The 26,951-nt window shown below is 40.3% G+C and overlaps 1 protein-coding gene across 1 annotated transcript in view; it reads right to left on the bottom strand.

Moving 5' to 3' along the window:
- The window catches only part of RNLS (renalase, FAD dependent amine oxidase), an 87,287-nt gene that overhangs the window by 13,335 nt on the left and 47,001 nt on the right, over window positions 1–26,951 (bottom strand). The window contains exons 5-6 of the mRNA XM_075841202.1: window positions 14,200–14,373; window positions 1,603–1,778 (exon numbers count right to left, since the gene is read on the bottom strand). Coding sequence (XP_075697317.1) covers window positions 1,603–1,778; window positions 14,200–14,373 — 350 coding nt within the window. The remainder of the gene's footprint in view (window positions 1–1,602; window positions 1,779–14,199; window positions 14,374–26,951) is intronic.

The following is a 26,951-nucleotide window of genomic DNA, read 5'->3' on the forward strand; positions in this document are numbered from 1 at the left end:
GGCAATCTTACAAGCAGCAATATCCTTGTCTGTAAAACCCTTTTAATGTCCTTGCACGTGTTTCCTTGGAGGTATCCATGGTTAACAGAAGAAGACAATGATTTCAAGCACCATTCCCCTTTTAAAGCAACCAGTCTGCTCTTATAATTCAAAGTGATATCAGCTGCCTTGTCCTCGATAACACTTTCCCCTGAGCTAACGAGAAGATCACTAAAATGATGTTAGCAGGTCATTTTGTGGCAGGGCTGAAATGCAGTGGAAATGTTTTTTTTGTGATTAAGTTAATTTTCATGGCAAGAAATAATTCTGCAATTAATTTAAATTCATCTGATCACTCTCCATAACAATCTAGAGTTAATGCAAATTGCCACTATAAAAACCATAGCAGCAAACTTTGTGAAAACCAAAATTTGTGTCAGTCTCAAAATTTTAGCCCGGACTGTAGATAACACAGGATCCACCATTGACAACACGCGATGGACACAGCTCCCCTCCTACCCCTTCCTGCACAAAGACATCTGCACAGGTCACAGAGCATGTCTAGGAAACCACCCTTAGAAGTCAATGAATATCTCCTGTTCACAGGTTCCTCTAGTGGCTGCTGTAAAGCATTACTCTAAATGCTGTTAACAGAAGCTCAGGCAAGATGTCCGCCTCCATAACCATGTACAGAAAATAGGATTAAAAAAATCTACAAATCAAAAAATAAAAACAGATTAGAAAATAAAAATTGTGTTACAATCTGGTTCAAATTAGGATTTAAAAAAAAAAAAAAAAGTGTCTAATATGTCTAGCAAGATGTGCCAAATTTATCATACAGCATACACTACTTTGAAAAATTTGTCTAAGTGTACACTGTCTAAATCTTAGACCGTGTTAGTAATTCTTCCCCAATGTACATACATTTTTAAACATTAGGCCTGTAGCATTTTTACTGGTCTACCAAATATTTGGCTTCACGCTACTAACATACTCTGTAGTATTCCATTGATGTGACTTCTGCTGCCATTTGGTAGTGAGTGATAGATCTCTGTTCACAAAGTTCAACTATATCCAACTCTACAATATGTACATTTCAGAATTCCCCAACCCAATATGGTTAAGGTTATGTCTAAAAAGGTTAAAAATATATTTGTCGGTCTACAAATAAGCTGGAATTATACATAATGTTAAAGTCATCTGAACCTGCCAATTTCCAGCATTCAACCGGCAACTTTCTAATGTGTATGGCCACCTTTACATCCTTTAGCACCACAACCATGCTCCATTCTTTAGATAATAAGCTCAGTTCACACTCGTTTTATAGGGATAGGCTCTCCCTTCCATCTTTTTTAACCAAAAACAGGAATGTTTTCCGTTTTACTCTTGGTTGGGATTTATTTTGCCGGTTTTGGTGGAAAAAAAGAGGAATGGGAGTGCAGATTGCTGAACTTTAGCGTCAACTGTGCCTAAGATACTTGGCATCCTGAGATTAGCAGAATTAACGTTAATATTCTTGTATTTTTTTACATTTGGTTTTATTCTGAGAAAGCAGAATATTCAAAATTAAAGATCTACCCACTTTTGATGCCTACAGGAACTCCTTATTTATGGACTGCCTACCTGAGAATATCGCCATTTCTGACACTTGATTTCCTTTGGTTGAGAAAGGTTTGGCAGTAATGAATCTAGTTGTTTCAGAATCAGGGGCTGTACATCTTCTTTCTCCTGCTCTAAGTGTTCTTTTCCAAACGGTACACTGGTGTGGACAACAAGGGAAGGTCCAATTTCTGAAGACTCTGCAAAAAATAAAAAGAGTAAAAAATAAAATATCAGTTCATTAAATTGTCTTTGCTAGTGAGGAACCCATAAGACTGCCTTAATGCATACGATGAGGTTTGGTGTCTCTTGTAAGAAAAAAAATTGTTGCTCATCATTATTTAATACTGTCCCAATCTCTACCTATGCTGTGAAAGTTAGGACCATACAAGACCCGAATCTCCATGTCCATTACACACATCAGCAAACCAGTATAGTATGAGGGATTCAACTTCTCCACCCGATCTGAAATGGGGAGTGGAGAGGCAGAGAATACACTATGTGGAGGTACAGGCAGCTATACGACACCTGGAAAATCTTGTGCTTGTGCCCTATTAATTAGAATAGTACCAGTGCACTCCCAAGACTCTCCGGGCATCGTACGGTTGCCTTGGCAACAACGTGCAGCCTGCACCACTTTACACCGGATGTCAGATCAGGTGAGAGAATTGAACAGGAGGGACACTAAGTAAAGTGTCTATGATTTCTTAGCAAAGTAACAAGAACAGAAAAAGACAAAGTGGGCATCCAAATAAAAGGGCCAAATCACTCTTTATTGGTAACAAAACGGCCACACATTAAACAGATTTTAAAAATATATCATAATACGGGATCCATCACGATAAGGCAGCAACCCCCCCCCAAAAAAAAAGTTGTGTACCCACAATATATATGGCCAATATGATGTATTTCCCCTATAATAAGTAACAGGTGACACAATAAAAAAGAGCTGAATAAATAGGAGCACAAATCACTGATACAAATGACCATAACCAATGCTATGTGTCCAAAGGAAAAATACAGTGTAAAGTGCAGTAAATAACATGGGGTCCCATATTATTAATAGCAGTTTGCACTTTACTTTTTTAAAATTTCATTTTTTATTGGAGATTTTTTCTTTTACAAAAAGATTGCATATAAAACACAGGAAATAGTGAAGCCAACACGGCCACGTTAAGGTTACGCAATAAATGTTGCATCACACTGAAGACAAAATGTTGTAAAATAACAAAGATAACAGCAAACAATATTCCATGTTTGGTAGCAAATCCACATGCTACTGAAGAACAGGAGACAACGAGGATGTCTATTATTAAAGAGTATAATCCCTAGTAGACAAAAGAGAAATAGGAACAAAGGAGATGGAGAAAGCCAGAGACCCTCATGCCCAAAATTATATTACACAGGCAGTGCTGTTTATATAAGAAATGAGAATCAATACTCTTAAGTACGTTCGATACAACACTGTACATCAGGATGGGTTAAAGTGTGTGCGTGTGTGGGGGATGGGGGGGGGGGAGTCCCGGACATCACATCAGACGACCACACAGACCACCTGGCCGAAAATTTTCCAACCAGGTTGAGACGTACTGCCACTATTTTTTCCATCGTGTAATCAAATTTGATCTGATTGATTAATTCCACTTTTGTGAGGGGGATGGGGGATTTCCATGACCTAGCGATTATCAATCTCAGAATTATATGACCTACTACATGACGGATTGATGCTTGAGCATCAGAAAGTCCAATAAAAGCACAACGCTAGTGCAGGAGAGGGCGTAATCGTTAGGGTATGTTCACACGGCCGTAAACGCCCAAAAAACGGCCGAAATATCGGAAGCAAAACGCCTCCAAACATCTGCCCATTGATTTCAATGGGAAAACGGCATTCTGTTCCGACGGAGCGCTTTCGTGGCGTTTTTGGAGCCGTTTTCCATAAAATCGCGAGTGGCACAAAAAACTTCTGAAAATCAGGAGCTGTTTCTCTTGAAAACAGGTCCATATTTTGAGACTTTTTCGACTCTGCGTGTGAACATACCCTAAAAGATGTTATAGAACCAATAAGGGTAAATGTGGTCTTCCATAAGTTAAACACTAGAGGACAGTTCCACCACACATGCACTTTACATCCCAATATGCTTTACTTGGACTCACACACGTGTGCTAAATAACGTGACCTATTACCTCCAGCTCCGGAGGGCTACTGAAGCATGTGCCCTGGGTGCGGAGTGCCGGGAGGTGCCAAACACTCTGCCCTGGCCAGGATATTTAGATACAGGGATGGGGCAGCAAACTGAACATTTAGCCTGTGTGAAGGAAAGCCTAGCTACTGCTCTGGCTTGGAGTAAAGTAAGGCTGAGTAGCTCAGTTTTAACGAAAATGGGAGATCAATCTAGATCAGCAGACTTACTTACCAGCCATTCTGTCATACCTGCTCCATTGCCAATATAAGACGGACGAAAGAAGGACTATGTTTTGATAACGACAATGTAAATCTCCAAATCATGTTTCAGTGAACCAGAGCACTACATTGGCCATCATGAGATTTTAAACAATCTTGCCCAAGAAATCTTAAATGTTTATACTCCGCAGAACAGGGGAACATGAATTATTTTGTCTAGCTGAGCAATACCAACAAACATCTTTAAAAAGTTTGATTTATTCATGGATATCAGAGACAGTTTGTGACATAAAGTGACATTTCTTTAATCGGGTGCCCAATAATTCAGAAAGTCTGATAATTCGGCACGTTTCTATCATACAACAATGTCAGAAGCAGAACACTGAACAGAGATAACCAATTAGGAAATTCCTATTGAAAAAAACATTGCTCTGGCAGCATATATGTTAACATTTTGGACTTTTTTTTTTGACCAGTAGGTTCTACTAAATATATACTCTTACGAATAAGGTTTTATAAACTTTTATATTATCATCCAGATTATTTTATATTCCAGGGCTCATTGATGTCAGATTAAATGAATTTAACTGCATAATAAAGTGAAATTTGATCTAATGTGACCCATTTTAATCAAACTGTATAAGCACATGACGACGTCCATCAACTGGGACCTTATTTTAACAATGAATGCCAGATCTAACAATAATTCCTGCCTATGCAACAAAACAACCACAGTGGACATCAGCCCAATGGCACCCATGCATCCAGGCTTGGCTTCCAGGGCCCTGAATCCCTCCTCCACACAATCACAGTTTATTGGTTGCAGTTTTCCATACAGGCAGATGTAGGAATCATTGGTTTCTTTAAAAGAATAACAACAAAAAACAACAACACTAACTAAGATTATTTGCTGAATTTTTTTTCTACTGTGGCACTTGTTGGTCTCTGCACCCCTCTTCGCGAAGAAGGTCATATGCAGTCTCTGGCTAATTGAAATACCAGTAGACAGTAACGTACTGGTCGAAAAGGTAAATACGATCAGATATTCAGCAGATCAAACGTTCTCTTTTTGCAATAAATAATCTAATAATTTTACCTTTAATGTTATTTTTTGTAAAACAAATATTAGATTTGCTTATTATATAAACTACATGGTATACGCAGAGTTAAATTTTTAGTTGACTAAAACACAGAGTGATATTGAGAGCATGAAAAGTGTCCAACAAGAAAGAGCATGTCAGTGAATGTTGGCTGCGGCTTGTAGATCTGTACTGGGATCATATATTTGTTACATAAGACCAATAAATTGTGGAGGTAGAATTTCACTTTTGGACCCACTTAATATGAGCCAGAAGTGACCTCAGAAAACTTTACGGTCTATAGGTCTTTTTTGTTAAAAAAGAAAAGTTGTGGCTTAAAGAAACATACATCTTTTAAACAGATTTACTGGGATATGCGTAAATGTGATTATAATACTTCAAATTTATTGTAACATTGTCATTTTCACTCTGCATAACACCAAGCTTATCAACTCAGGAGAAAGCCACAAAGTAAACTAAAAAACAAAATACAAAAAAAAACAACAACACAAAAACACAAAGAGCTAGTTCACACGGGGTATTTTGGCCCGTTTTTTGACGTGGAAACAGTGTCAGAAACAGCGCCAAAAAACACGGCGTTTTTTTTGCCGTGAGTGAGCGTAAAATGCTGCGAAAAACGCTGCAAATGCTCTGCCGGCAGGTCAAAATCAGATTTTTTTCTGTCTGCAAAAAAACTCTGTGTGAACAGGGCCAAAGGGGTTTTCCGGGTTATTTAAAAATTAGGTCAATGTAAAAAAGAGCCGTTGCTCAACTCACGGATTCCCGTCGTTCCAGTGCCGTTGCTCGGTTCCTTCCTGCCGCTGTGTTTTGACATAGCTGCAGCAATGACGTGCCTGTATACCCATGTGATCACTGCAGCCAATCACTGGTCTCAGTGGGTATACGGTACAGGAGCGCTGAGGCCAGTGCTTGGCTGCAGCGATCACGTCTGTATACAGGCACGTCATTGCTGCAGCTATGTCAAAACACAGCGGCAGGAAAGAACGGAGTGGCGGCGCTGGAACAATGGGGATCCGTGAGTTGAGCAATGGGTCTTTTTTTTTTTTGCATCCCTCCTACCGTGGCCAATTTTTTTAATCATTTGGAAAACCCCTTTATAGGCTATGTTCAGACAGGGAAGATCAGCTGTGGATTTTCTATCCGGATTTGCGGCCAGAAAATCTGCAGCGTATTACAGTAGTGTATGAGATTTAAAGAGAAACTTTCACATGCCCATACATGTGCAGCGGAGTGCAGCATGTAATAGGCAGGGCTGTACAAACCCTGTCTCACTATAAAAAAAAATCCTACCTTTCTCTGTTATTTAGATATTGGTGCCCGATATTTAAATAACCCTCTGAACTGTCAATGGGGCGGTAATTGGCAAGGTGGCGTGTAACATCGTTGTGACACTGTCCAATCAGCTACAGACAGTGTCACAGAAAGAGCTGGAGGGAGGAGAGTGAGAGCGTGTGCACGCACAGCTCCGCCGCCACCATGGAACAGAAGGGAAGAAGAATGTGAATTCTTCTTCTTTTCCATAACGGCGGGAGTATCTTCGGCAGCAACATCGGAGCTGTGCGCGCTTGTGTGCAGGCTAGCACGTGTTCACTCACTCTTCAGATCTTAGCAGACAAGGACGACAAGTCTGTGTGATCTCTCGCGATAAACCACACAGTCTTGTTGTCCTTGTCTGCCGAGAGATGAAGAGTGGGAGCGTGCATGTAAATATTGAAGCAGCGCTCAAGTCCATGCATGGCCTCTCCCTGATAGTCTGTGCAATGTACATACCTTGTATAGAGAGGCTTTCCCCGCTGCTGCTGTGTTACATATGTGACAAGGGTGTAGTGGGGAACTCCATAGCATAAAGCCTCTCTGTGCATGTACGGTTGTCTCCAATATTGCACAGAATATGAGGGAGGGGGCACCATGTGCGAACTTGAACACCGCTGCAATGTTTGCTGTAATTAGATGCTAAATAAAATTTTGAAAAAAACAGACATCCCCTTTAAACGTCTATAATGAAGTGGGAGAGTTAGTGTATCTTACATTGCTGTGCATGGTTTAGTCTACACTTCACAGAATGAAATCTCCAGAGCAGGCTCTGTGCAAAGAATGCTGGGAGATTTCAGCTCTGAATATAATACAGTCTGTAAATCTGGACCAAAATTTAAGTAATGCAACTTTAACAATAACTTGAAAACAATGCAATTATACCAGATTACTGGTGTATATGATTTAAATTTGATACATGACCACAAATGTCTTCCTATTGTAGTTTGAACCTGGAGGTGCAACATTTTCGTGAGGTTTATATAAATGTCGCGTCTCATAGAGGAGACCTAGATCTCTATCTGTATTTATGGGTTTCCAGCTGCAGCTAGGACATGGTTGAGGTTTATATATAATACACACTACTGATATATAGTATATCTATAGACAGAAAGATAGGTATATTTATATGTGCCAAGCCCAAAATGATACACATCGTCTCCAGTCATGACATAAATCTTTGCCTCTTTGCTCCCTTTACAAAATACTTTGATAAAAAAGTCATGCAGTACGGACAAGAACAAAAGAGATCAGTAAAGACTTGTATAGTATTATTGTTGGGACCAATATACAAACGTGTGAAGCAGTTTTGGCTGGAGTAGTTGGACACAAAACAGCTTTAGGTTAAGCCGTGAAGATAAAATAGATTGGTTAAATGAAAAAAGTAATTAAAGCCATTCATGCACATAAAAATGTTTTTGAACATAAGATTATTTCTTTCTGTAATTTCGGATTTCTGGGTCGGATTCGGTTTTTATGTTTGTCCATTATTTACAGGTGTCCTGTTACAGGATTTTCTTGGTTAATATATTACATTACAGACTAACCTCACACCAAGCTATGCGCTGGAGCCAAGATATACACAAACATTAATGTTGGGATATGTTTGCAGAAGTTTATTCTATTAAGTACTTTATAGCGGATACTTATTTCTCTATAAAGCATGCACAGCTTTACTTCTGAAAGGAGAAGCTCAGCTATCATCTATTGCATTTAAAGGGAATGTAGCGCCTATATATTGGTTTTTACCAAATAAAACTATATACTCAAGCGTTTCGATTTTCTCTAATTTGCTTCTATTTTCTGATTATATATTTTTCTATTTTGTTATCTTTGCAGCATTATGGGCCTGTTCACATCAGCATTGGGCTTCCAATTATCGGTTCCGTTTGACCTTTCCATCTGAGGAATCGGTGAACGGAAATCCAAACGGAAACCATTACCATTAATTTTAATGGTAATGCTACCGTTGCAGATGGGTTCAGTTTGTTTCTGTTGCATAAAGATTCAATTTTTTCGTGGAAACAATAGTGTAGTTGACTATGATGATGTGAATATAGCCTAAGGGGCACAGCGATCTTCACGGAGCCGTCTCTCTAAAACAATTTATCAGTGTGATTGGTGTAACTTTCAAAATACTTTTTATTAAAAATGATTTTTACTTTTTGAGATACAGCTGCTTTGTATCCTGTACACCAAGCAGCTGTATCTAGCGCTGAATCCTGTATCTGTCAGGCCCGCGCCAATGACAGGTTCAGTGTCAGCAGGTCCTTCGTGTCTGACACACAGGATCCACCTGTAATCGATCACATCAAAGTTCATAACTTAGATGTTAACGACTACAGGCCGATTCTGTGTGTCAGAGACACGCAGGAGCCACCTTCACTGAACCTGTCAGTCCCACAGACCTGACGGATTCAGGTCTTAGCAAACGATACAGCTGATCTGTATACAGGATACAAAGCAGCTGTATCTCAAAAAGTAAAAATAATTTTAAATAAAAAGTATTTTGAAAGTTGCACCAATCACACTGATAAAATATTTTAGAGAGACGGCTCAGTGAAGATGGCTGTGCCCCTTAGGCTATATTCACATCAGCATTTAAAAAAAAAACAACACGATTTCAAAGGTGTACATAACCCTTAACCCTTAGCAAGGAGATATGTACTTTGCCAGTAAAATTCACAGGTCACAGCCCCATGGATAGTCACCAATACATGGTCGGGCTGGAGATGGTGGATGTGAACTGTTTTGTGGTCAAACACATTTGGCTCTATTAAAGGCAGGCAATGCCAGGTCCAGTACAGGAGGCAAGGTTACAGTCATGCCAGAGGTCGTTACATGGTTAAGTCGGATCAAGTAGAGGTAAGATGAAAGCCAGCTGACCCAGAAGAAAACAGGGAACAACATGAAAATCGCCAGGGAACTCCAGGAGGAGTGAAGTCACGTGCCACGCTGGATCCAGATCCTGAGTCTGGTGTCGCCAATCCCAAGCAGAGGAAAGTCATGGTATCTCATCATCATGGTGACGCCACTACTCCGGACGTGCCAACTTGGCGCAGCCAAGCAGGGAGAACAAATTAGCGGCTTGTTTAAGCCAATGACTGAAGTCACTACCTCCTCTAAAAGGTATATGAAATATCACCGTGAATATTAACTGGATAATTAGTGATATGTCCTCTTTAAGTTTAGGTTAACCTTTGAACAATATTCTACAATTTACATATACTGTAAATGACTATATGTTATATGTAGATTATATGGCTATATAACAATCTAGCCAAATAAACTGCACACCTTTGTGTTTTACAATGTGGACATGAATGGATTTTGTCTACAACAGTGTAAAAAAAAAAAGTTGCTTTGTGTACTAGGAAGACATGAGGTAAATGGTATAACTGAATTTAGTCATCTGGATTATTTTGGCCAAGCATGAAGAAGTTGGCTACATTGGAGGTTATTGGATAATCCTTTAAAAAGATGAAATTTAAGGAGGAAATAAAATAATTGTAGCCATAACTGCAGAAGAAAAACACAGCTGTGAAAAGTGCTCTCTTTTCTGTTAGTTCATCAACAACTGTGTTCCAATTTCCATTCAGACGCTGAACTTGTTGTTTTCATGGAAAATTTACATAAAAAGTACTCTTAATATCCATGGCTGAAGCATAAAATAGCTTTTAGCAAAACATTGCAGAGTTCTCGCAGTTCCTTTTGGTTAAGACTGCAGACAGGAAAGTAACAGATTTGGGTTGTTCCATTAATTAGGTACTTTTCCTTATTTTCATTGGATTTTTTGTTGAAATTACTGTGTAACAAAATTTTTATCAAAGCCCTATTTTTCTCATGGTCCGATCCCCATTACAGGAAAACAGACAGTAACTTTCCAGTTCCTGTTATGAAAAGGTATTTGCATTCTATATTTATTTAAAGCTATTACACAGCAAAAAATATTCTTCAAGGGGACAATCACTGAAGTCACTGAAGTCACTGAAGAATTTTTGTCTGGTTTGTGGTTGTTTTAATCATGGAATTAATACAATTAGGCACACAACAAACATTAGACACCCTAACATTTATACTACGTTCATGGCATCATTGATTATTCCACACCAGCAATGGCCTACCTGTAACTTACCAATGTCCCAATATGAGGTACCCAAATAATGTGACAAATAATTTGTTTTTCCTAAATTCACAAAGGTCCACATTGACTCCATAGGAGATAATGCTAAAAATATGTCAAGGGTTAAAAGAGACTGGCCTACAAGGTGATTATTTTCTGTTGATTAAGGCCATTTGGGAATATCGATTGATCTTTTTATGGGATCGAATCATCCTGTACTTTTTGTAATCCTCATTGGTGTGTCTTTGAATGTGAACCTACCAGCAATGTGATCTGGTTGGCTGGTGGTTGGAGTGATATCCCACCTTTAATAGATTTATGCATTTTCATATACACCTTTAGCACATGCTAGTTAAAGGGGTTGTCTGGTTTAGTCAACAGAGAGAATCCTCCGTTCAGGACCATCAAATATTAGCGGAGAGCAGCTACTAGGAATTCCTCACAATGGAAGACCCAACACGTCCTTGTATTACATTGATAGTTTATTGAATTCAACTGGCTCTGTGTAATGCTTCATTATCCCTGTGGCAGCGCTGTAGCAAAACCAAACCACTTACTAACAGAATACCCCACACATTACAGCCGATTGCTGCGATCACCTTATTTTCAGGACTAACAGAGCAGGCAATCCCTTTAGAATGAGTACAAAACAAGTGAAACGTAAGTTCACACGTAGCGGATTTTCCGCAAGGGATTTTGTTGATGTAAATTTGCAGAATAATACAGAAGCAGCAAAGTGGATGGGATTTGAACAAATCTCATCCACACACTGCGTAAAGGCTGAGCGGAAAAAACGCTTAGAAGTTGACCTTTTTTTTATCCGTACCATGTCAATTGTATATGCGTTATCGCTGCTTTTTTCAGTGGGTTTTCACCATTGAATTGAATGGGGAGGTGAAACCGGACACAAAATAGCAGATGTTGCGATTTTTGCGGAGGAAAAGCTGTGATTCTGCCACAATAATTACAACCAAGAAAATGAAAATCTTACACTTACCCAGAATTCTTCACTTCTGCCTGCATCCTGGTATGACGTTTCATCCCAAGTGACTGCTGCAGCCAATCACAGGCTGCAGCGGTCACATGGGATGAAACGTCATCCCAGGAGATCGAACTGCAGGACGACAGAGGGACGTGTCACCAGGGCTATGCTAGTATGAATTATTATTATTATTTTTTTATGTGCAGTTTTCTGCGGCCGATATTCCTGCCGTAAAGCTGCACGACAATTAGTCATCCGGAATTCTCTGCGACGCACAGGGCGGATACGCTGTGTGCTTTTATGGAGCGTATCCGCCCTGTGTGAACCTACCTTATACAGTAAATGTAGCCATTTTTGGTTCATGGAGAAACCTATTCTACAACACACAGGATTCACAGGATTAAATATTCTGAATTGATGTTCTGCTAACCTACTTTTGCAATGTTAATTTCCCTTTAAGTGCTGACAGGTTACTTCATTCTGCCCATGGCTTTTTTTCCACAGCACAGTAACTTCACACGAGAATTTGAACACCCAGGGCAATTAATTTGTCACTAAAGCAAAGGCTTTCCATAGATACAACCTCTAGACACTGTGAGGTAGTTTGATATTTATACACCAATTTAAAAAGAATTATGTCAGCGTTATATATGGACACCTCCGCTACATGACAGTTTTAAACACACCTAGAGATCCACTGACTAATCTAAATGAGCTTTTTTCAGATACATAGATAGGTAAATAAATGAGACATGTACAAAGCAGGGAGGACACAGGAAAGAGAAATGAATTGCTAGGAAAGCAACCCTAGAAATAGACTGCTACTTTGATATTTGCAGGGCCTGTTTTAGGGGTGGCCTCAGGTTCTAGAGAACTAGGAACCCTAGAAACAAACTTAAATCACCCAGTATTATTTAGCAGTACATGGTGGTATTATTGGGGAAGTGAATTGCAGTATTATTTGGGTACAGTATGGCTGTATTATGTGAGCTAGTTAAGGGAGTATTAATAAGATACTGCATATTACTTGGGCACTATATGGTGATATTATGTGGGCTGTATATGGTGGTATTATGTGGGCTGTATATGGTGGTTTTATGTGGGCTGTATATGGTGGTATTATGTGGGCTGTATATGGTGGTATTATGTGGCTGAAATCATGTCTAAATCATGTCTAAAAATGGAGTGCCCTACTTTGCTTTATGCCCAGGGCTCTAGTGTTCTAGAACACAAGTTTATTTGGTTTTAAAATGAAGTTTAAAGCTGTTCTGAAGTATTAAATAAAGGTAATAACAGGTAGTGAAATAAAAGGTAATGAAACAAGCTAGTGATTTCATGTAGCGTTAAAATGTAGTCCTCAAGTGCTGACCTTACAGGTTTATTTTCCCTCCTAGCTCTCTTAAAACCTGTATCCTTGTTAAAAGAAATTGCCAAGATCTCGGGCTGTCAGATCTCACATGTTCCTTGTCTAGAGGAAATGTACTCTAGCTTATATATTAGGGAATTCCATTATCAGTAATTAAAATAGAATTGCTCCTGCTGCAAGTGGGAGCAATCCACAAACAGTACAGGGGTCCTGGGGGAAGTTCAAAGTCCCTGCAGCTTTAGTCTGCGGATGGGATCTCAGGCCGACGGAAGCAGGAACTATTGTGTTAAAAACAATACATTAGTAAATTGCTTATAATTAAATTCCCTAAAAGTATCACCCAGCTAAAAGTACTTTGTGGATGTGCATACAGTTCTAAGCCTGGCCATATATATGACATTTCAATCAGCCAACAGGTAAATAACCGATTAGTCATCCAACTGTACTTTAGGCTGATACCATTACAAACATTAATGACCAACCAAAGTAAAATATCATGAGAATAAAGCAGGGGGAAAAGAAAAAACCCAAGCAACGCTTTCGTTGCTGCCCGACTAGCCATTGATTGGCTGATTGTTCCATAAAATTCAAGAGATGGCCAACCACCTGCCGAAAAAGATCCAACACCACAGGGTTTTAAAGAGAACCTTTTACCTCCACAAACATGTGCAGCTGAGTGCAGCATGTTATAGGAAAGGCTTCACAAACACGGCCTCATGTAAAATTATTTTTCTAACGCCCTCTGTTATTTACATAGCGGTGCCGTTATATTTGGCGCCCGATATGTAAATAAGCCCCTGAACAGTCAATGGGGTGTTTCTAACTAATTAAAAGACAAGGGGGCGTGAGGTCTTCGCTCTGACACTGTCCAATCAGCTGCGGACAGTGTCAGGGCGGCTTGCGCTGTGTTCCCTCCCGCGAGAACACACACAGTCTTGGTGGTTGTGCTGCATATAGCATGCGCGCACCCTCACGTATGCGCGCACGGCCGTTCGCTCGCACATCGACGTTACCACTCCCGCCGCCGAGGAAAGAGAAGAGACGAGGAGGAGAAACAGAGACGATGAGAAGGAGACGAGGAGATCTACTTACATCCGTCGATGTGCGTGCAAACAACCGTGCATTCTGTTGAAAGATGCATGTCTAGTTACCTTGTAATGAAAGGGTGAAGGAATATTCTCTAGAATAAAGATAGTAACAATGTGTTTCTCAGTAGAGGCTTGTCGCTACATATAGTATATATTCTCATAGTAGCCGCAGTACTCAATTAAGCAACAAATCTTATGATCTCCACCCTCTATTGTCCCTGTGTTTAAGAGGAATAATGGAACCACTGACCGACATTGCGTTTCTTATTATCAATGGAGATGAAGCGTATGCAAGGATTATCATTGATGTACTTTGCTGCCCAGGGGACATCAATCTGTGTGCCAGTTTCATAAAAGAGTCCCAAAGCATAGCGGGAGGAGTAGCTCACAGTTTCCAGTTGCCGCCTTTGGCTTTCCTTAATTACTGCAAGACAAAAAAAAAAGAAAAAATTAATATGAGAATATGCAATATTCAGCACTTTGATGGCTTGCAGACTACATTACTCATCATCCCTAGCCAAAAAACACAACAGTAGTAATGCATCTAATGCTCTATAGACACATATACTTGAACAGGACTAAATCCATATAACAAGGTTATAATATCATCATCAGCAGCAGCAGCTATCAGTGTATATCAACATATGAGACCCAAAGTAACAATGCAATCGCAATAATAAGCTATACTTACATGTAGTAACCAGAGGTGTACCATTTTTGTTTTCCATTTAAACACATTTGAAAAGTTTCAAAGAAATTATATGCTTTATTACACCCAAGTTTGAACACAACTTAATATAATTTATTGCTTCCGGTCATGGCCCCGTTCGACGCCTGCATCAGGTACTCACCTTCTTGTGGCATCCTCTTCCTCCTGGTCCACGGCGCTCCTTTCCTTCTAGCTTAGCATCTAACAGTTGAACACGCTATACTCTGGGTCCAAGTGCGCACACGCTGACTCTTGCCTTCAGAAAGGGCCAGCGCGCGCCAAATTATTTTTACCCAGTTTTTCCTGGATATATAGGGTCCTCCCTTTAATCTTTCTTTCTTTGCCAGAGCAATTTGGTTCTTACTAGTGTTCCCAGTGTTCCTTAGCTTTCTCGTTTATTGGATTCCTTTGACTATCCTTGACTGCCACTTGCCCTGACCTCTTGCTAAGTGATCTATGACGAACCTCTGCTGCCTGCCCTGACCATTTGCTACTTGACCCGTTACGAACTTTGCCACCCAGACGTTTTGCTATACTAGACCGCACTAACTGGCACTACACCTGTTACGTTGGCCGTTACCAAGGGAGACTACTCTGTGGTAGCGACCTGGGGTTCCCCTACAGCGAAGTTCAGATACCTGTATAGGTTTTAAAGGGTGAATACCGGGGTCTTCTCTTAGACTGCGCTCCCCAGTTTAGCACCATGTCAAATCCCTTGGTGACACACTGTGTTCACACCACCCTCTGCGTGCCCTGGGACACTTCCTTGTATGATAAGAAGAGGAGTTGCTCTGATAAGGGCATATGGACGTCATACAGCCAGAACAGAGAGCCTCCCCCTTTAGAGGACTTTGTGCAACCAATGACTGGTGTGTTTTAGTTTTGGTACAGCATAACACTAACTAATGCACCTTACATCTCTTCAAAAGAATGAACGCCCAATTATTTCAGTGGGCAACATTCATTAAATATTTACTGTGCAGCTCCCTAGCAGATAATAGCTGACAAGGGGGTTCCCAGTAGCCAGAACCCTATAATCAGTTTAACTCATTAGGAGACCTGCTATCTGAATTAGGTAGTTCAAACTAGACAAACGTGATCGCCTCAAGTCAAAAACTACGAATTGAAGGGTTGAAGGTGTATATAATCTGGGTCCCATACAAGGAAAGGCTTAGGGTGCCTTAGGCTCTCTCCTTTCCATCCTCTATCTAGGTGAAAACTTGGAGAGAGTTATGTAATGTTTCGCAGCATTAAAGAGGCTCTATCACTACATTATAAGTGGCCTATATTGTACATGATGTGATCGGCGCTGTAATGTAGATTACAGCAGTGTTTTTTTATTTAGAAAAACGATCATTTTTGACGGTTATGACCTATATTAGCTTTATGCTAATGAGTTTCTCAATGGACAACTGGGCGGGTTTTACTATATGGCCAAGTGGTCGTTGTGGAGAGAAGTGCATGACACTGACCAATCAGTGACCAATCAGCGTCATACACTTCTCTCCATTCATTTATACAGCACATAGCGATATAGCTATATCGCTATGTGCAGCCACATACACACACACTAACATTACTGCAGTGTCCTGACAATGAATATACATTACCTCCAGCCAGGACGTGATGTGTATTCAGAATCCTGACACTTCTATGCACTTCTCTGTGATTTACAGCATAACAGGCGTAGTCTCGCGAGATTACGCTGTAAACTGTCATTTACAGCGAGATCTCACTGTGCTGTGCTGTAGTCTCACACAGACACTACAGAAGTGTCAGGATTGTGAATACACATCACGTCCTGGCTGGAGGTAATGTATATTCATTGTCAGAACACTGCAGTAACGTTATTGTGTGTTTATGTGGCTGCACATAGCGATATAGCCATATCGCTAGTGCAGTGTAAATGAATGGAGAGAAGTGTATGACGCTGATTGGTCACTGATTGGTCAGCGTCATACACTTCTCTGTACAACGCACACTTGGCCATATAGTAAAACACGCCCAGTAGTCCATTGAGAAACTCATTAGCATAAAGCTAATATAGGTCATAACTCCGTCAAAAATGATCGTTTTTCTAAATAAAAAAAACACTGCTGTAATCTACATTACAGCGCCGATTGCATCATGTACAATATAGGCCACTTATAATGTGGTGACAGAGCCTCTAAGTTCACAATACTTTTTTTCCTACACACAATGTCCTATGGATTTGTGGATTGTATACTAAATATCTCTTAGGACCATGTAAAATGGGTAAACAGAAGACTAATTGGAGCTTGAGCAATTTTACTTTTGTGAAATAAATTAGCCACATTAAAGATAGCTCATTATTAATAATGGCTCATTATGCAGGTCCCAGGTGGGCCCCAATTTGGATTCATTTGGCTTGGCCTTGAGAGCAGTGCCATCTGTACTACCCAATGGCAGCCCTGAAATTAAGGCTCTACTAAAAATAGTTCCTTATCTAATTATCTGCACTTTGGGAACATTTCCAAACAATAAAAAGTATATGGTCAATATATTATATAACATAAAACTAACAATGCTGTCCATCATGCACTTCTCATACGTCATTTTAAAAAGGAACCTTACATTGGGACTCTATGCTAGCAATATATCATTCTGTAGCTCTCTTGTTGTCTCCAATCACGACCAGACATTATAACTGTGCCGTGTCACATATTGTCCTTGCTACCATAACCACGTCAGTGGACACGTCACTGCCTCCCACAAGATCAGCACACTCATTGATACATGGTGTGCTGTTGGGAACATTCCCCTAACATAATGGATTCCAGGTTGTTCTGTCCTCTCCTTCATCCAAACAGAGAACAGGCAAACAAACAGCAGATGAGGAATGAAAACAAAATGTTACTTTAATTCTAGGCACACCTTAAAAACTGCCAACGGCAAAGGATATCGAGGTTTCAAGCCAGAATAATCTACTTTTCACAGCTCAACAATTGTGATAAAAGAACACACTGTTTTGCAATCCATATATATGATATTCGTTGCCCTATTAATATATCATAAAGCTACCATTACTACCAATCCCTATTCTGCAATAGGAAGTTCTATTGGTGACTTTGTGATATCCATACAGTACCACTGTGGACTTTAACACAAGTTCTGTGGTAGGGTATGAAGTCCTGGATGTCATACTTACTAGCAACCCGTGGTGCGAATGATTTAGCAAATACTATGAAAGGGAGAATTTTGTGGTGGGTGTAATTCTTTCTACCCTATTAGCAGTGGATTTGTCTCTCCTTTAACACACACAAAGTGCAATCAATCATTCGGTACCATTATGAAAAACATGTGTGAAAGAATAAAAATAAAAATATTATAATGGAGCCACCACTTTCTGGCTAACAAAAGCAGTAGTTCACCCTTAATAGAATTTTTGGATTGGTTATTGTTTTGAATTAGGAGTTTATATGGGCCACATCTAGAAAAGGTTCCAGAATAACGCAGACTTTTCTGGCAATGCAATTTAAGGGTACAAATATAATTTTTTGTGACGTTGTGGGGGCTCACCAATATTAATAAATGTTATGATTAATAGTGATTCAGGAGTTACGATGGTTGTCTCCATTCTGTACAGCATATAGTGAAGCTATGTCTACCCTAGCCAAGGCAGGAATTTTGCCTGACCTAGAAGCCCATGAGATTTATACCAATTCCTTAAACTTATAACGGGACATGCAGAACTCTGATATTCCATATGCTTTCTGTGGGGAAAAAAACCTTCTAGGAACACTTTGTAATAAAAGTCCTTAAAAGTCTTGTGAAGGATTAGGAAAATATGGCTGATTTATTCTAAAAACAGCACCACACCTGACCACAGGCTTTGTGTGGTATAGCAGCTCAACCTCATTCGCTTCAATGGAGCGGAGCTGCAATACCAGAGGCAACCTATAGATAGGTGTGGAGATGTATTTGGAAGAAAGCAGCCATGTTTTTCTAATCCTGAACAAACTTTTCAAAAACTCACAAAAGAGATACTGTTCAATGGTTGAAACATAACATCCTGGCCAGCAAGCAGCACTCAAAGAGGGTCAGTTGGGAAAGAACACCCACGACTCATCACGGTCTTCTTTCTGTAGGGTTTTAAGGCCTGCACAAACAGCATCCCTCCCTGTTGAAAGGGCACCAGACTCAGGATATCCTAATATCCTGTGCCAACAAACATCGGTCAACAGGAGCAATCAGTCAGTGATCGTTTCTGCCAATCATGGGACTTCTTTTTATCAGATGAGGAGCGAGCAGAACAAGAGTATGTTGTTTAGGCACAGGGGCTATAATTATTATATGGGCACTATGACTGCCACTGTTATATGTGCACTATTGATGGCATATGGCCATTATTGCGCTCATTAAATGCAGGGCCATCCTCAGGTTGGATGGTGCCCTGTGCAGTACCTTTATGACCATATAGTGCCCATAAAGTACAATCATACAGTGTACAACAAACATTGCTGTAAAGTGCCCAATGAATACTGCCAGATAGCTGCCAAAATAACAATCCATAATCAATAAACTAGGGAATGAATTTTCACCCTGTGCTGCTGCCATTGCATAGGTTTGGACACAGTGTGGAATCGGAAAGGCAAGCTCTGGGTATCTAGGCTATAAGGACCAGTGGTACCCCCTTCAGTAATGACGGGAGATACACCCTATGCAAGCTTTACAGGTCATACACCCATATGCCAGCCCGATTTTATGGACACTATGAATGGCGTTACATGTTCATTATGGCCATCATGAGGGAGCTACAACTGGCAACATTTGAAAATTTTTGCGGTCATTATATGGGTACTACGGCTAAAACGATTAGATTTCCATATTTCCCAGCAATCCATCACAGGGACAATGTGCATAAAGCCCTAATTTCATATTTGAATAAATTCCCTTGTATTGTGAAATCCTGAAATAATTGTCATATTACATCTATCATGGGTTTGCCGTATATCTGTTGTGATTCCATCCAGAAAGATAGTGCTATTCGTTTCAGATACTACCTTTTAATAAAAAAAACAAAAACATATTGAAAGGTAATAATATACAAGACAAAAAAAAAAGTTATTAATGTTCATTTTTTTTAAAATATGTTGATGGTCTTTGTTACTCGGTCTAGTAGGCTGCATTTCATATAGATGAGAATAACACCTCATTCAGTGAAGTAGGTGCAGGGACCACAAACTGTTTTTAGTGGTTTCAAGGACGTATAAATAGTAACATGCTTTCCTATGGCCCAACCGCTATTCATAATGCCAGACTGTAAGGACAGGGATTATGTTCTTAGCAGCATATATAGATTTTTGTTTTTTAAATAAATTTGAAGGGCTGTTAAAGACCTAAACAGTTTCCTTAAAAGCTATGTACTGTACAACTTTGAGGGGCATTTTTTTTATTTTTTATTTTGATAAATCGGTCAGTGTGTTTGGTGTAACTTTTTAATTAGTCTTTATTAAAAATGATTTCTACTTTTTCAGATACAACTGCTTTGTAGCCTCTAAACAGAGCAGCTGTATCTTTTGCTATGACCTGAATCCTTTAGTCCTGTGGAACTGATGGGTTCTGTGTCAGTGGGTGCTGCAGGATCCACACGCAGAATCCACCTATAATCTATCACATCTAAGTTATGAACTTAGGCCTCATACACACGAACGTGTTTTTGCATCCGCAATTCACCCGCAAATCTCCAGGTGAATTGCCCGAACAGGCAAGGGGGCGTGTCAGTGTTATGGACAGAGCTGTGGAGAGGATCTCTTGAGCTCGTGAGAGATCAGTCATATATTGTCTGCCGAACTGGCAAGGGGGTGTGTCACTGCTACAGACAGTAAGAGCTCTTACACTGTCCGTAGCACTGACACGCCCCCTTGCCTGTTCGGGTGAAAAGACTGCAATCGCACACTCTCTCATGCTGTGGCACTGTCCATATCTGATTGGACAGTGTCACAGCCATAGTAACACGCCCCCTTGCCAGTACATGCCCCGTTGACTGTTCAGGGGGTTATTTAAATATCGGGCGCCAAATATAACGGCACCGATATCTAAATAATGAAGGGAGGTAGAAAAAAAATGTAAAGTGCCCCAGGGTTTGTGCAGCCCTCCCCCTTACATGCTGTACTCAGCTGCACATGTATGGGGAGGTGAAAGGTTCTCTTTAAAATATGGCAACATAAAAACAAATAATTTAGAAAAAAGTGTTTTTACGATCTAAAAGTATTAAAACATAAAAAACGATATAAATTTGGTATCGCCGCAATCGTAACGACCCACTGAATAAAGTGATTATGTTATTTACCACACAAGGTAAATGCCATAAATGTAAGAAAATTTTAAACAAGAGTGGCAAAATTTCAGGTTTTTTTTCTATTACTTTTTGCTATTACCCCACCAAAAAAGGTAATAAAAGTTAATCAATAAATTAGAAGTACCCCAAAATGGAGCTATTAAAAAATACTTGTCCCACCAAAAACAAGACATTATACAGATATGTCAACGGAATAATATAAAAGTTATAGCTCTTTGAATGCGACGATGGAAAAACTTATAAAATTGCTTGGTAATTAAAGTGTAGCTAAACGTTTGACAAACTTCTGACATGTCATAGTGACATGTCAGAAGTTTGGATTGGTGGGGGTCTGAGCACTGAGACACCCACCAATCGCTAGAAGGAAGCAGCAGAAGTGCTCGTGTGAGCGCTCAGCCGCTTCGTTTCTGTTCGACTTTTTCCGAAGCAGATTTGATCTATTTAACTACAATGGGTGAAATCCACAACATGTCCTCAAATCCGCACATTTTTTTCAGAAGACCGCATCCACTTTAATGCACATTTGTTGCAAATTTTCAAAGCAAAATCCACATCAAGAAATCTACAACAAATTTGCACATGTAAAACGAACTTTATACTTTATTCTGGTCAACTTCCACGCTGGATATCTTTGAGGTGTAAGTACCTACCTACCTGCCTGATAAAAATAATATACGCCCCGCATATTGCTTACTTCCGGAATGGGTGCCATAGGAACCCAGTTTGTCTTTGCTTTAAATAAAACGTTTAATGCCCTATATACAAGGCAAACAAACCAGAGTAAGACACCTTCTAAAGGATCCCAGCCAAAAGTCCACTTTTAAAAATATAAAGTAAAGTAAAACAGTTAAATAAAATAACACATTTTCAACTGTATGTATAAACACCAACTTACTTCTGGCGGCAACAACTTTTAGCCTGTTAGAAATATTCTGCTCGTGATTTGCACACTAGGACATATAGGGTTAAAGGTTGAATGTCCCGAGACTGAAAATCGTATTTATTTTAATGCAGTTTTCTCGTAAAACAAAGCTGGCTGGCTGCCCGTGCTGTGGTTATTTCAAGCAGCAGAATGTCTTGCAGTTGCTCTGCTTGCGTAGGTGGTATCAAAGGTTATGAGAAAAGTCCCTGCTTTGTAGCAAGTCTTGCTAAAGTCAATGTATCCAATATGTGCTGCTAATATACTCTGTACTCCTCTATTTACTGCATCAGTGTTCTGCTTTAATAAAGTTCTAACATCTCAGCAATGAGGGATCGGAACTTTCCATACGTTGCACCAGGCGCAGAACTCTTTCTCATAGTTAACATTCACTTTAATAGGGGCTCATGCATAAACAGTGTTGGTGGAGGAGAGTGCCATAAGCCAGTCTTGTATATGTTCTTACTGTTCTGATACGTTATAAAATACATTTTATATGACAAAAAATAAAATCTTACAGGAGTAGGATATTGAAATGTTCTAACATTAATAAATCACATTAAAAAGGCTTATATATGTGGCTTTTGGAAATTCTCTTTTTAAAGGCATTTATTTTCAATTGAAGGGATTTCCTTTGAATAAAAGCTGATAACAGAGAGGGACCCAAAGCAATTTTTTGGGATCTGTGGAGGAACCTTTTAGCAAATGTGCAATTTTAGTGCTGTGCCTCCACAGGGTAACTAAGGCATTACATGGAGTCAATTAAAATCAATGAATAGGCCGTGTTCTCTAGTGTAAGAGATGCTCCTTGAAGCTGCTCTCTACTCGGGCTTATCGAAGGAGGACCTGAATGAGGGGCCCACCTCTATTAAGTGAAATGTCCTTACACAGCATCTTTCTGAAAACATTTCATTATACAATTGAGATTAGTTATATTTTTCCCTTTAGATTTATCCCCATTATTTATTCCCATTAATGTACAATGCAGTACTGTGTGACATAATCTAATAGTAAATGAAAAAAGTTGATAAAATCTGCCTCATAACATTCTAGTTTTCAAGGAGATTATATTAGAGTCTTATAAAGCCATTCTAGTTGGGCCTGAGTACAGCCACCAATGCAGCATTGCTTACTGATAATCGCTTACAAATAGGTGCCCAGGCAATAATGTCAGGCACTGGGCACCACAGTGCGGTGTGGGAAGGGGTTAAAAGGGAACCCTTCACTATGACAGACTTTTTACTCTTATAGAGTTAGACATGTGGGTACAATTATCTCCACTAAACAGCCCTCCAAAGTAAGTTGACACAAGATGGCAAGTAAGGGACAGTCGAGGTAAAATTGAGGCCGGGTACACGAAATCTTGCTCACACTTGATTTTTCTAAAAAATAAGAGGGCTTTTCAATTATGTTTTTAAAAATATTAACTTCCTCCCAATGTAAGGGCACTCAGGTCCGAACATGGGCTCTTCCCTCAGTGTCTGTGCAATGTACAGGCCACTTCTACATTGTACAGAGAGGCTTTCCCCGCTGCAGCCGTGTCACATACAGCTTCAGCAGGGGAAGCCCCGGACCAATCAAAAAGACTCTCTTTGCATCGTATAGATGTCCCGTGCATTGCACAGACCGTGAGAGAGGGGGGACCAATGCAATGTTTAGATTCAGGAGTGCTAAGTTCACCATGTCTTGGCAGGTGGGCCCACAAAATTTGATCAAAATGTGTGCTGAGAACCTATACAAATATTAAATGTCTACACATATCTTAGTGCCGCAGGGTACTTATCCTTGTGTCAGTTCAGTGGGTACAAGACTGCAAACTCTGCTTTAGGTTGACAGAAGAGTCATTAAAATGAGACCTTCTTTGCTATCGTATTATGGTTGACAATCCCACAACAAAATATTTGGCTGAGCTTAAGGGTATCTTGGGGGAAGCTAAACATGCCAAGATTATTGATGCGCGAGAGCTGGCATTTATTGTGGGAAATTATCCACAGGTAGCAACCTTTTATAGTCTTCCTAAGGTCCACAAGGGTCTCAGTCCACTCAAGGGAAGACCTATTGTTTCTGGGATTGATAGTGTATCACAGAATGCAAGCATCTATGTGGACAGGATTTTGAGGCCCTTTGTTACGGCACTTCCGTCGTATGTTCGTGATACGATGGAGGTACTTAGGAAGCTTGAAGGGATTAAGGTTGAGTCCAATGTCTATTTGGCGAGCTTGGATGTAGAGGCTCTCTACAGCTCCATCCCCCACTCCTTGGGGTGTGGGGCTGTGGAGTATTTCCTCAATGAGAGAGGGGCTCAATTTAGTGCACACAATCAATTTGTACTCATCCTATTACGCTTCGTACTGGAGTATAATTTCTTTGTCTTTGAACATAAGTTCTTTCACCAGCTCAGAGGAGTGGCTATGGGTAGCCCCTGTGCTCCCACTTATGCCAATCTCTATCTGGGCTGGTGGGAGAGAGAATTTGTGTTTTGTGATAAAATGGAGAAGTTTGTCTCTTCCATTTTATTATGGCTAAGATTCATTGATGATATTTTCATACTGTGGTCGGGTACGACAGCAGAATTTGGAGAATTTGTCTCAATCTTGAACATCAATGACCTGGGTCTCTATTTCACCTCTGAAATCAGGGATAAACAGATTACATTCCTCGATATTCAAATAGAGAAGACGGACCAGGGCCATATCCAGACACAAATGTATAGGAAGAGTACGGCCACGAACAGCCTTCTCAGATGGGACAGTTGTCATCCTAGACCTTTGAAAATGGGCATACCAAAGGGTCAGTATATTAGAGCAAGGCGTAACTGTACCACCTTGTCAGATTTCAAAGTGTCGGCCAATAATTTGAGAAAGAGATTTGAACATAAGGGATATCCTAGTGGTGTTTTGAAATCAGCATACCAACATGCCATGGCAGCAGATAGGGAGTCTTTATTAAATCCGAAGACACCCCCAGAGGTGGATAATGTCATGAGAATAATAGGTACCTATGATGCTGCACACTATGAGGTGAGAAAAATACTTACCTCATACTGGGATATCCTCAAAGCGGACCCTGATGTGGGTGGTCTGGTTGGGGACCGCCCTCAGATTACCTTCCGTAGAGGCCGTAATCTTAAGGATCGACTGGTGCACAGTCATTTGGAGGTGACTGGTGCCACTACATGGCTCTCTACCAACGTCACTGGTTCGTACTGGGAGGTGTAAAGCATGTACTTCTGTTCTGAAAAGTAAAACCTTTAAGAGTACTGTCACAGGAGCTTTGTTTCATAACAGGTCATTCATCAACTGCCTCACCAAGGGGGTGGTGTACCTTATCACGTGCCAATGTGGGAAGCAGTACGTTGGAAAAACGAAAAGGGAGTTTAGACGCAGAATCCGGGACCACATGTGTGATATCAAGAATAGAGCTGATACCTCTGTTTCTAGGCATGTGTGGGATTGTCATCTGGGTGATTCCTCTGCTATTAAATTCCAAGGGATGGAACATGTCAAATTGCCTGTTAGGGGAGGAGATTGGGATAGACGTATTCTGCAGAAGGAGGCCCAGTGGATTTTCAGGATGCAAACCATCAAACCACTGGGCCTTAATGAGTCTATATCTTACCTTCCCTTCCTGTAATATTCCATGCCCACCTAGTCTGTTTGTCCCATACTGTATCCTCTGACATCTATGTATACTCAGGAATGTTTTTAATTGGCCTTCTACTTCATTGTGGCAGTGCCTTCTATTCCATTGTTGCACCTTCGATGTGCTGTGCTTTCTATACGGTGGGCCATCGATGCTGTATTCTGTGACTGTGGCTTTGTTTACTTGCTCCCTGGATCTCCTACCAACTCACACGGCGTCTGTTTTGATGTTGCTATCGGCATTGTATGTTCGGCCGCCTGTAGCTCCCCCTTGTTACCAATGATGCTCTATGCATCCATCCCATTGGCTGCGTGGTTACCATGGAGCCGCCCTCTGGGCGTCGGTTGCAGACGTTTCACTCTCCCATTGGATCGGCCCGGCATTACGCAATGCAGGGTAGGTGGGGCTTGGGCTGTTAAAGCTTCTGAGTTTCCTCGGCGCGCGCCAGACCGCTATCAGTGTCTCGTATGCGCCGTTACACGAAATGAACAGCTGAATATCAGCTGACCGGCACTTTTTGAATAATACGAGAATAATCAGGCAACTCGTACCCCTGAGGACGCTCCCCTATGTGGTGCAGAAACGCGTTGGGAAGTGTGCCTGTGAATCTGTGGCAATCAGACTAAACTAATATTTGCCAGCACATGGAGTTAGGCTTTGTGACAATTAACATCTGACATTTCAGGCACTTGTGAATGAGTGCACGCTGACTGTCTATATCACACACACGTCATTGTGCGTCCTTGATCTGGTTGCCAACGCCTGTACCTGGATCTTTTGGCACTCTGTGCCCTACTTATTTTAATAAATTTTGTCAATAAATATTTATTTTAAACGTTTATACAGGCAGAATATTTGTATTAAAATGAGACCCCATCATCTCAATAGGAAAGCAATAATGTTTGACAACTGATGTAAAGCTGAAGGACAGCTTTATACTTGAAATGTGCCATTCACAGCGCCATTAAACTGCACCGCATTGAAATGTAAAAACTGCACTTAAAAATGCATAAAAAACGCACTATGCGGATTTTACCTTCGGAATTACCTGCCCTAACTTGCCGTTTTGATGCAGATTTTCTGCACCAAAAAACGCAACGTGTGCATGTGGCCTCCCAACAAGGTTGAAAAGGTTTAATGAACCTTTGATTGGGGTGAAGTAAAGCCTAGCTACGAATCTGTCTGTTCCAATCTGTCCACACTCCAACATAATTAAAAAATCCTATATAATACAGCAACAAATTCTAAGGCACTGTTCACACAAGCATTATGGCCTCTGTTCTTTAAACACAAAAGCACAAAAAAAAAAAAAAATCAAATAAGAAAAACCACACATCAACCTTTGTACCTTTTTGTATTTATTAAAATAATTCTTAAGATGATCCTGAGAATTTAGTTTAGGTGTCTCCA

The sequence above is a fragment of the Rhinoderma darwinii genome, chromosome 11, assembly GCF_050947455.1.
Source record: "Rhinoderma darwinii isolate aRhiDar2 chromosome 11, aRhiDar2.hap1, whole genome shotgun sequence".
In the NCBI taxonomy this organism is placed as follows: domain Eukaryota; kingdom Metazoa; phylum Chordata; class Amphibia; order Anura; family Rhinodermatidae; genus Rhinoderma; species Rhinoderma darwinii.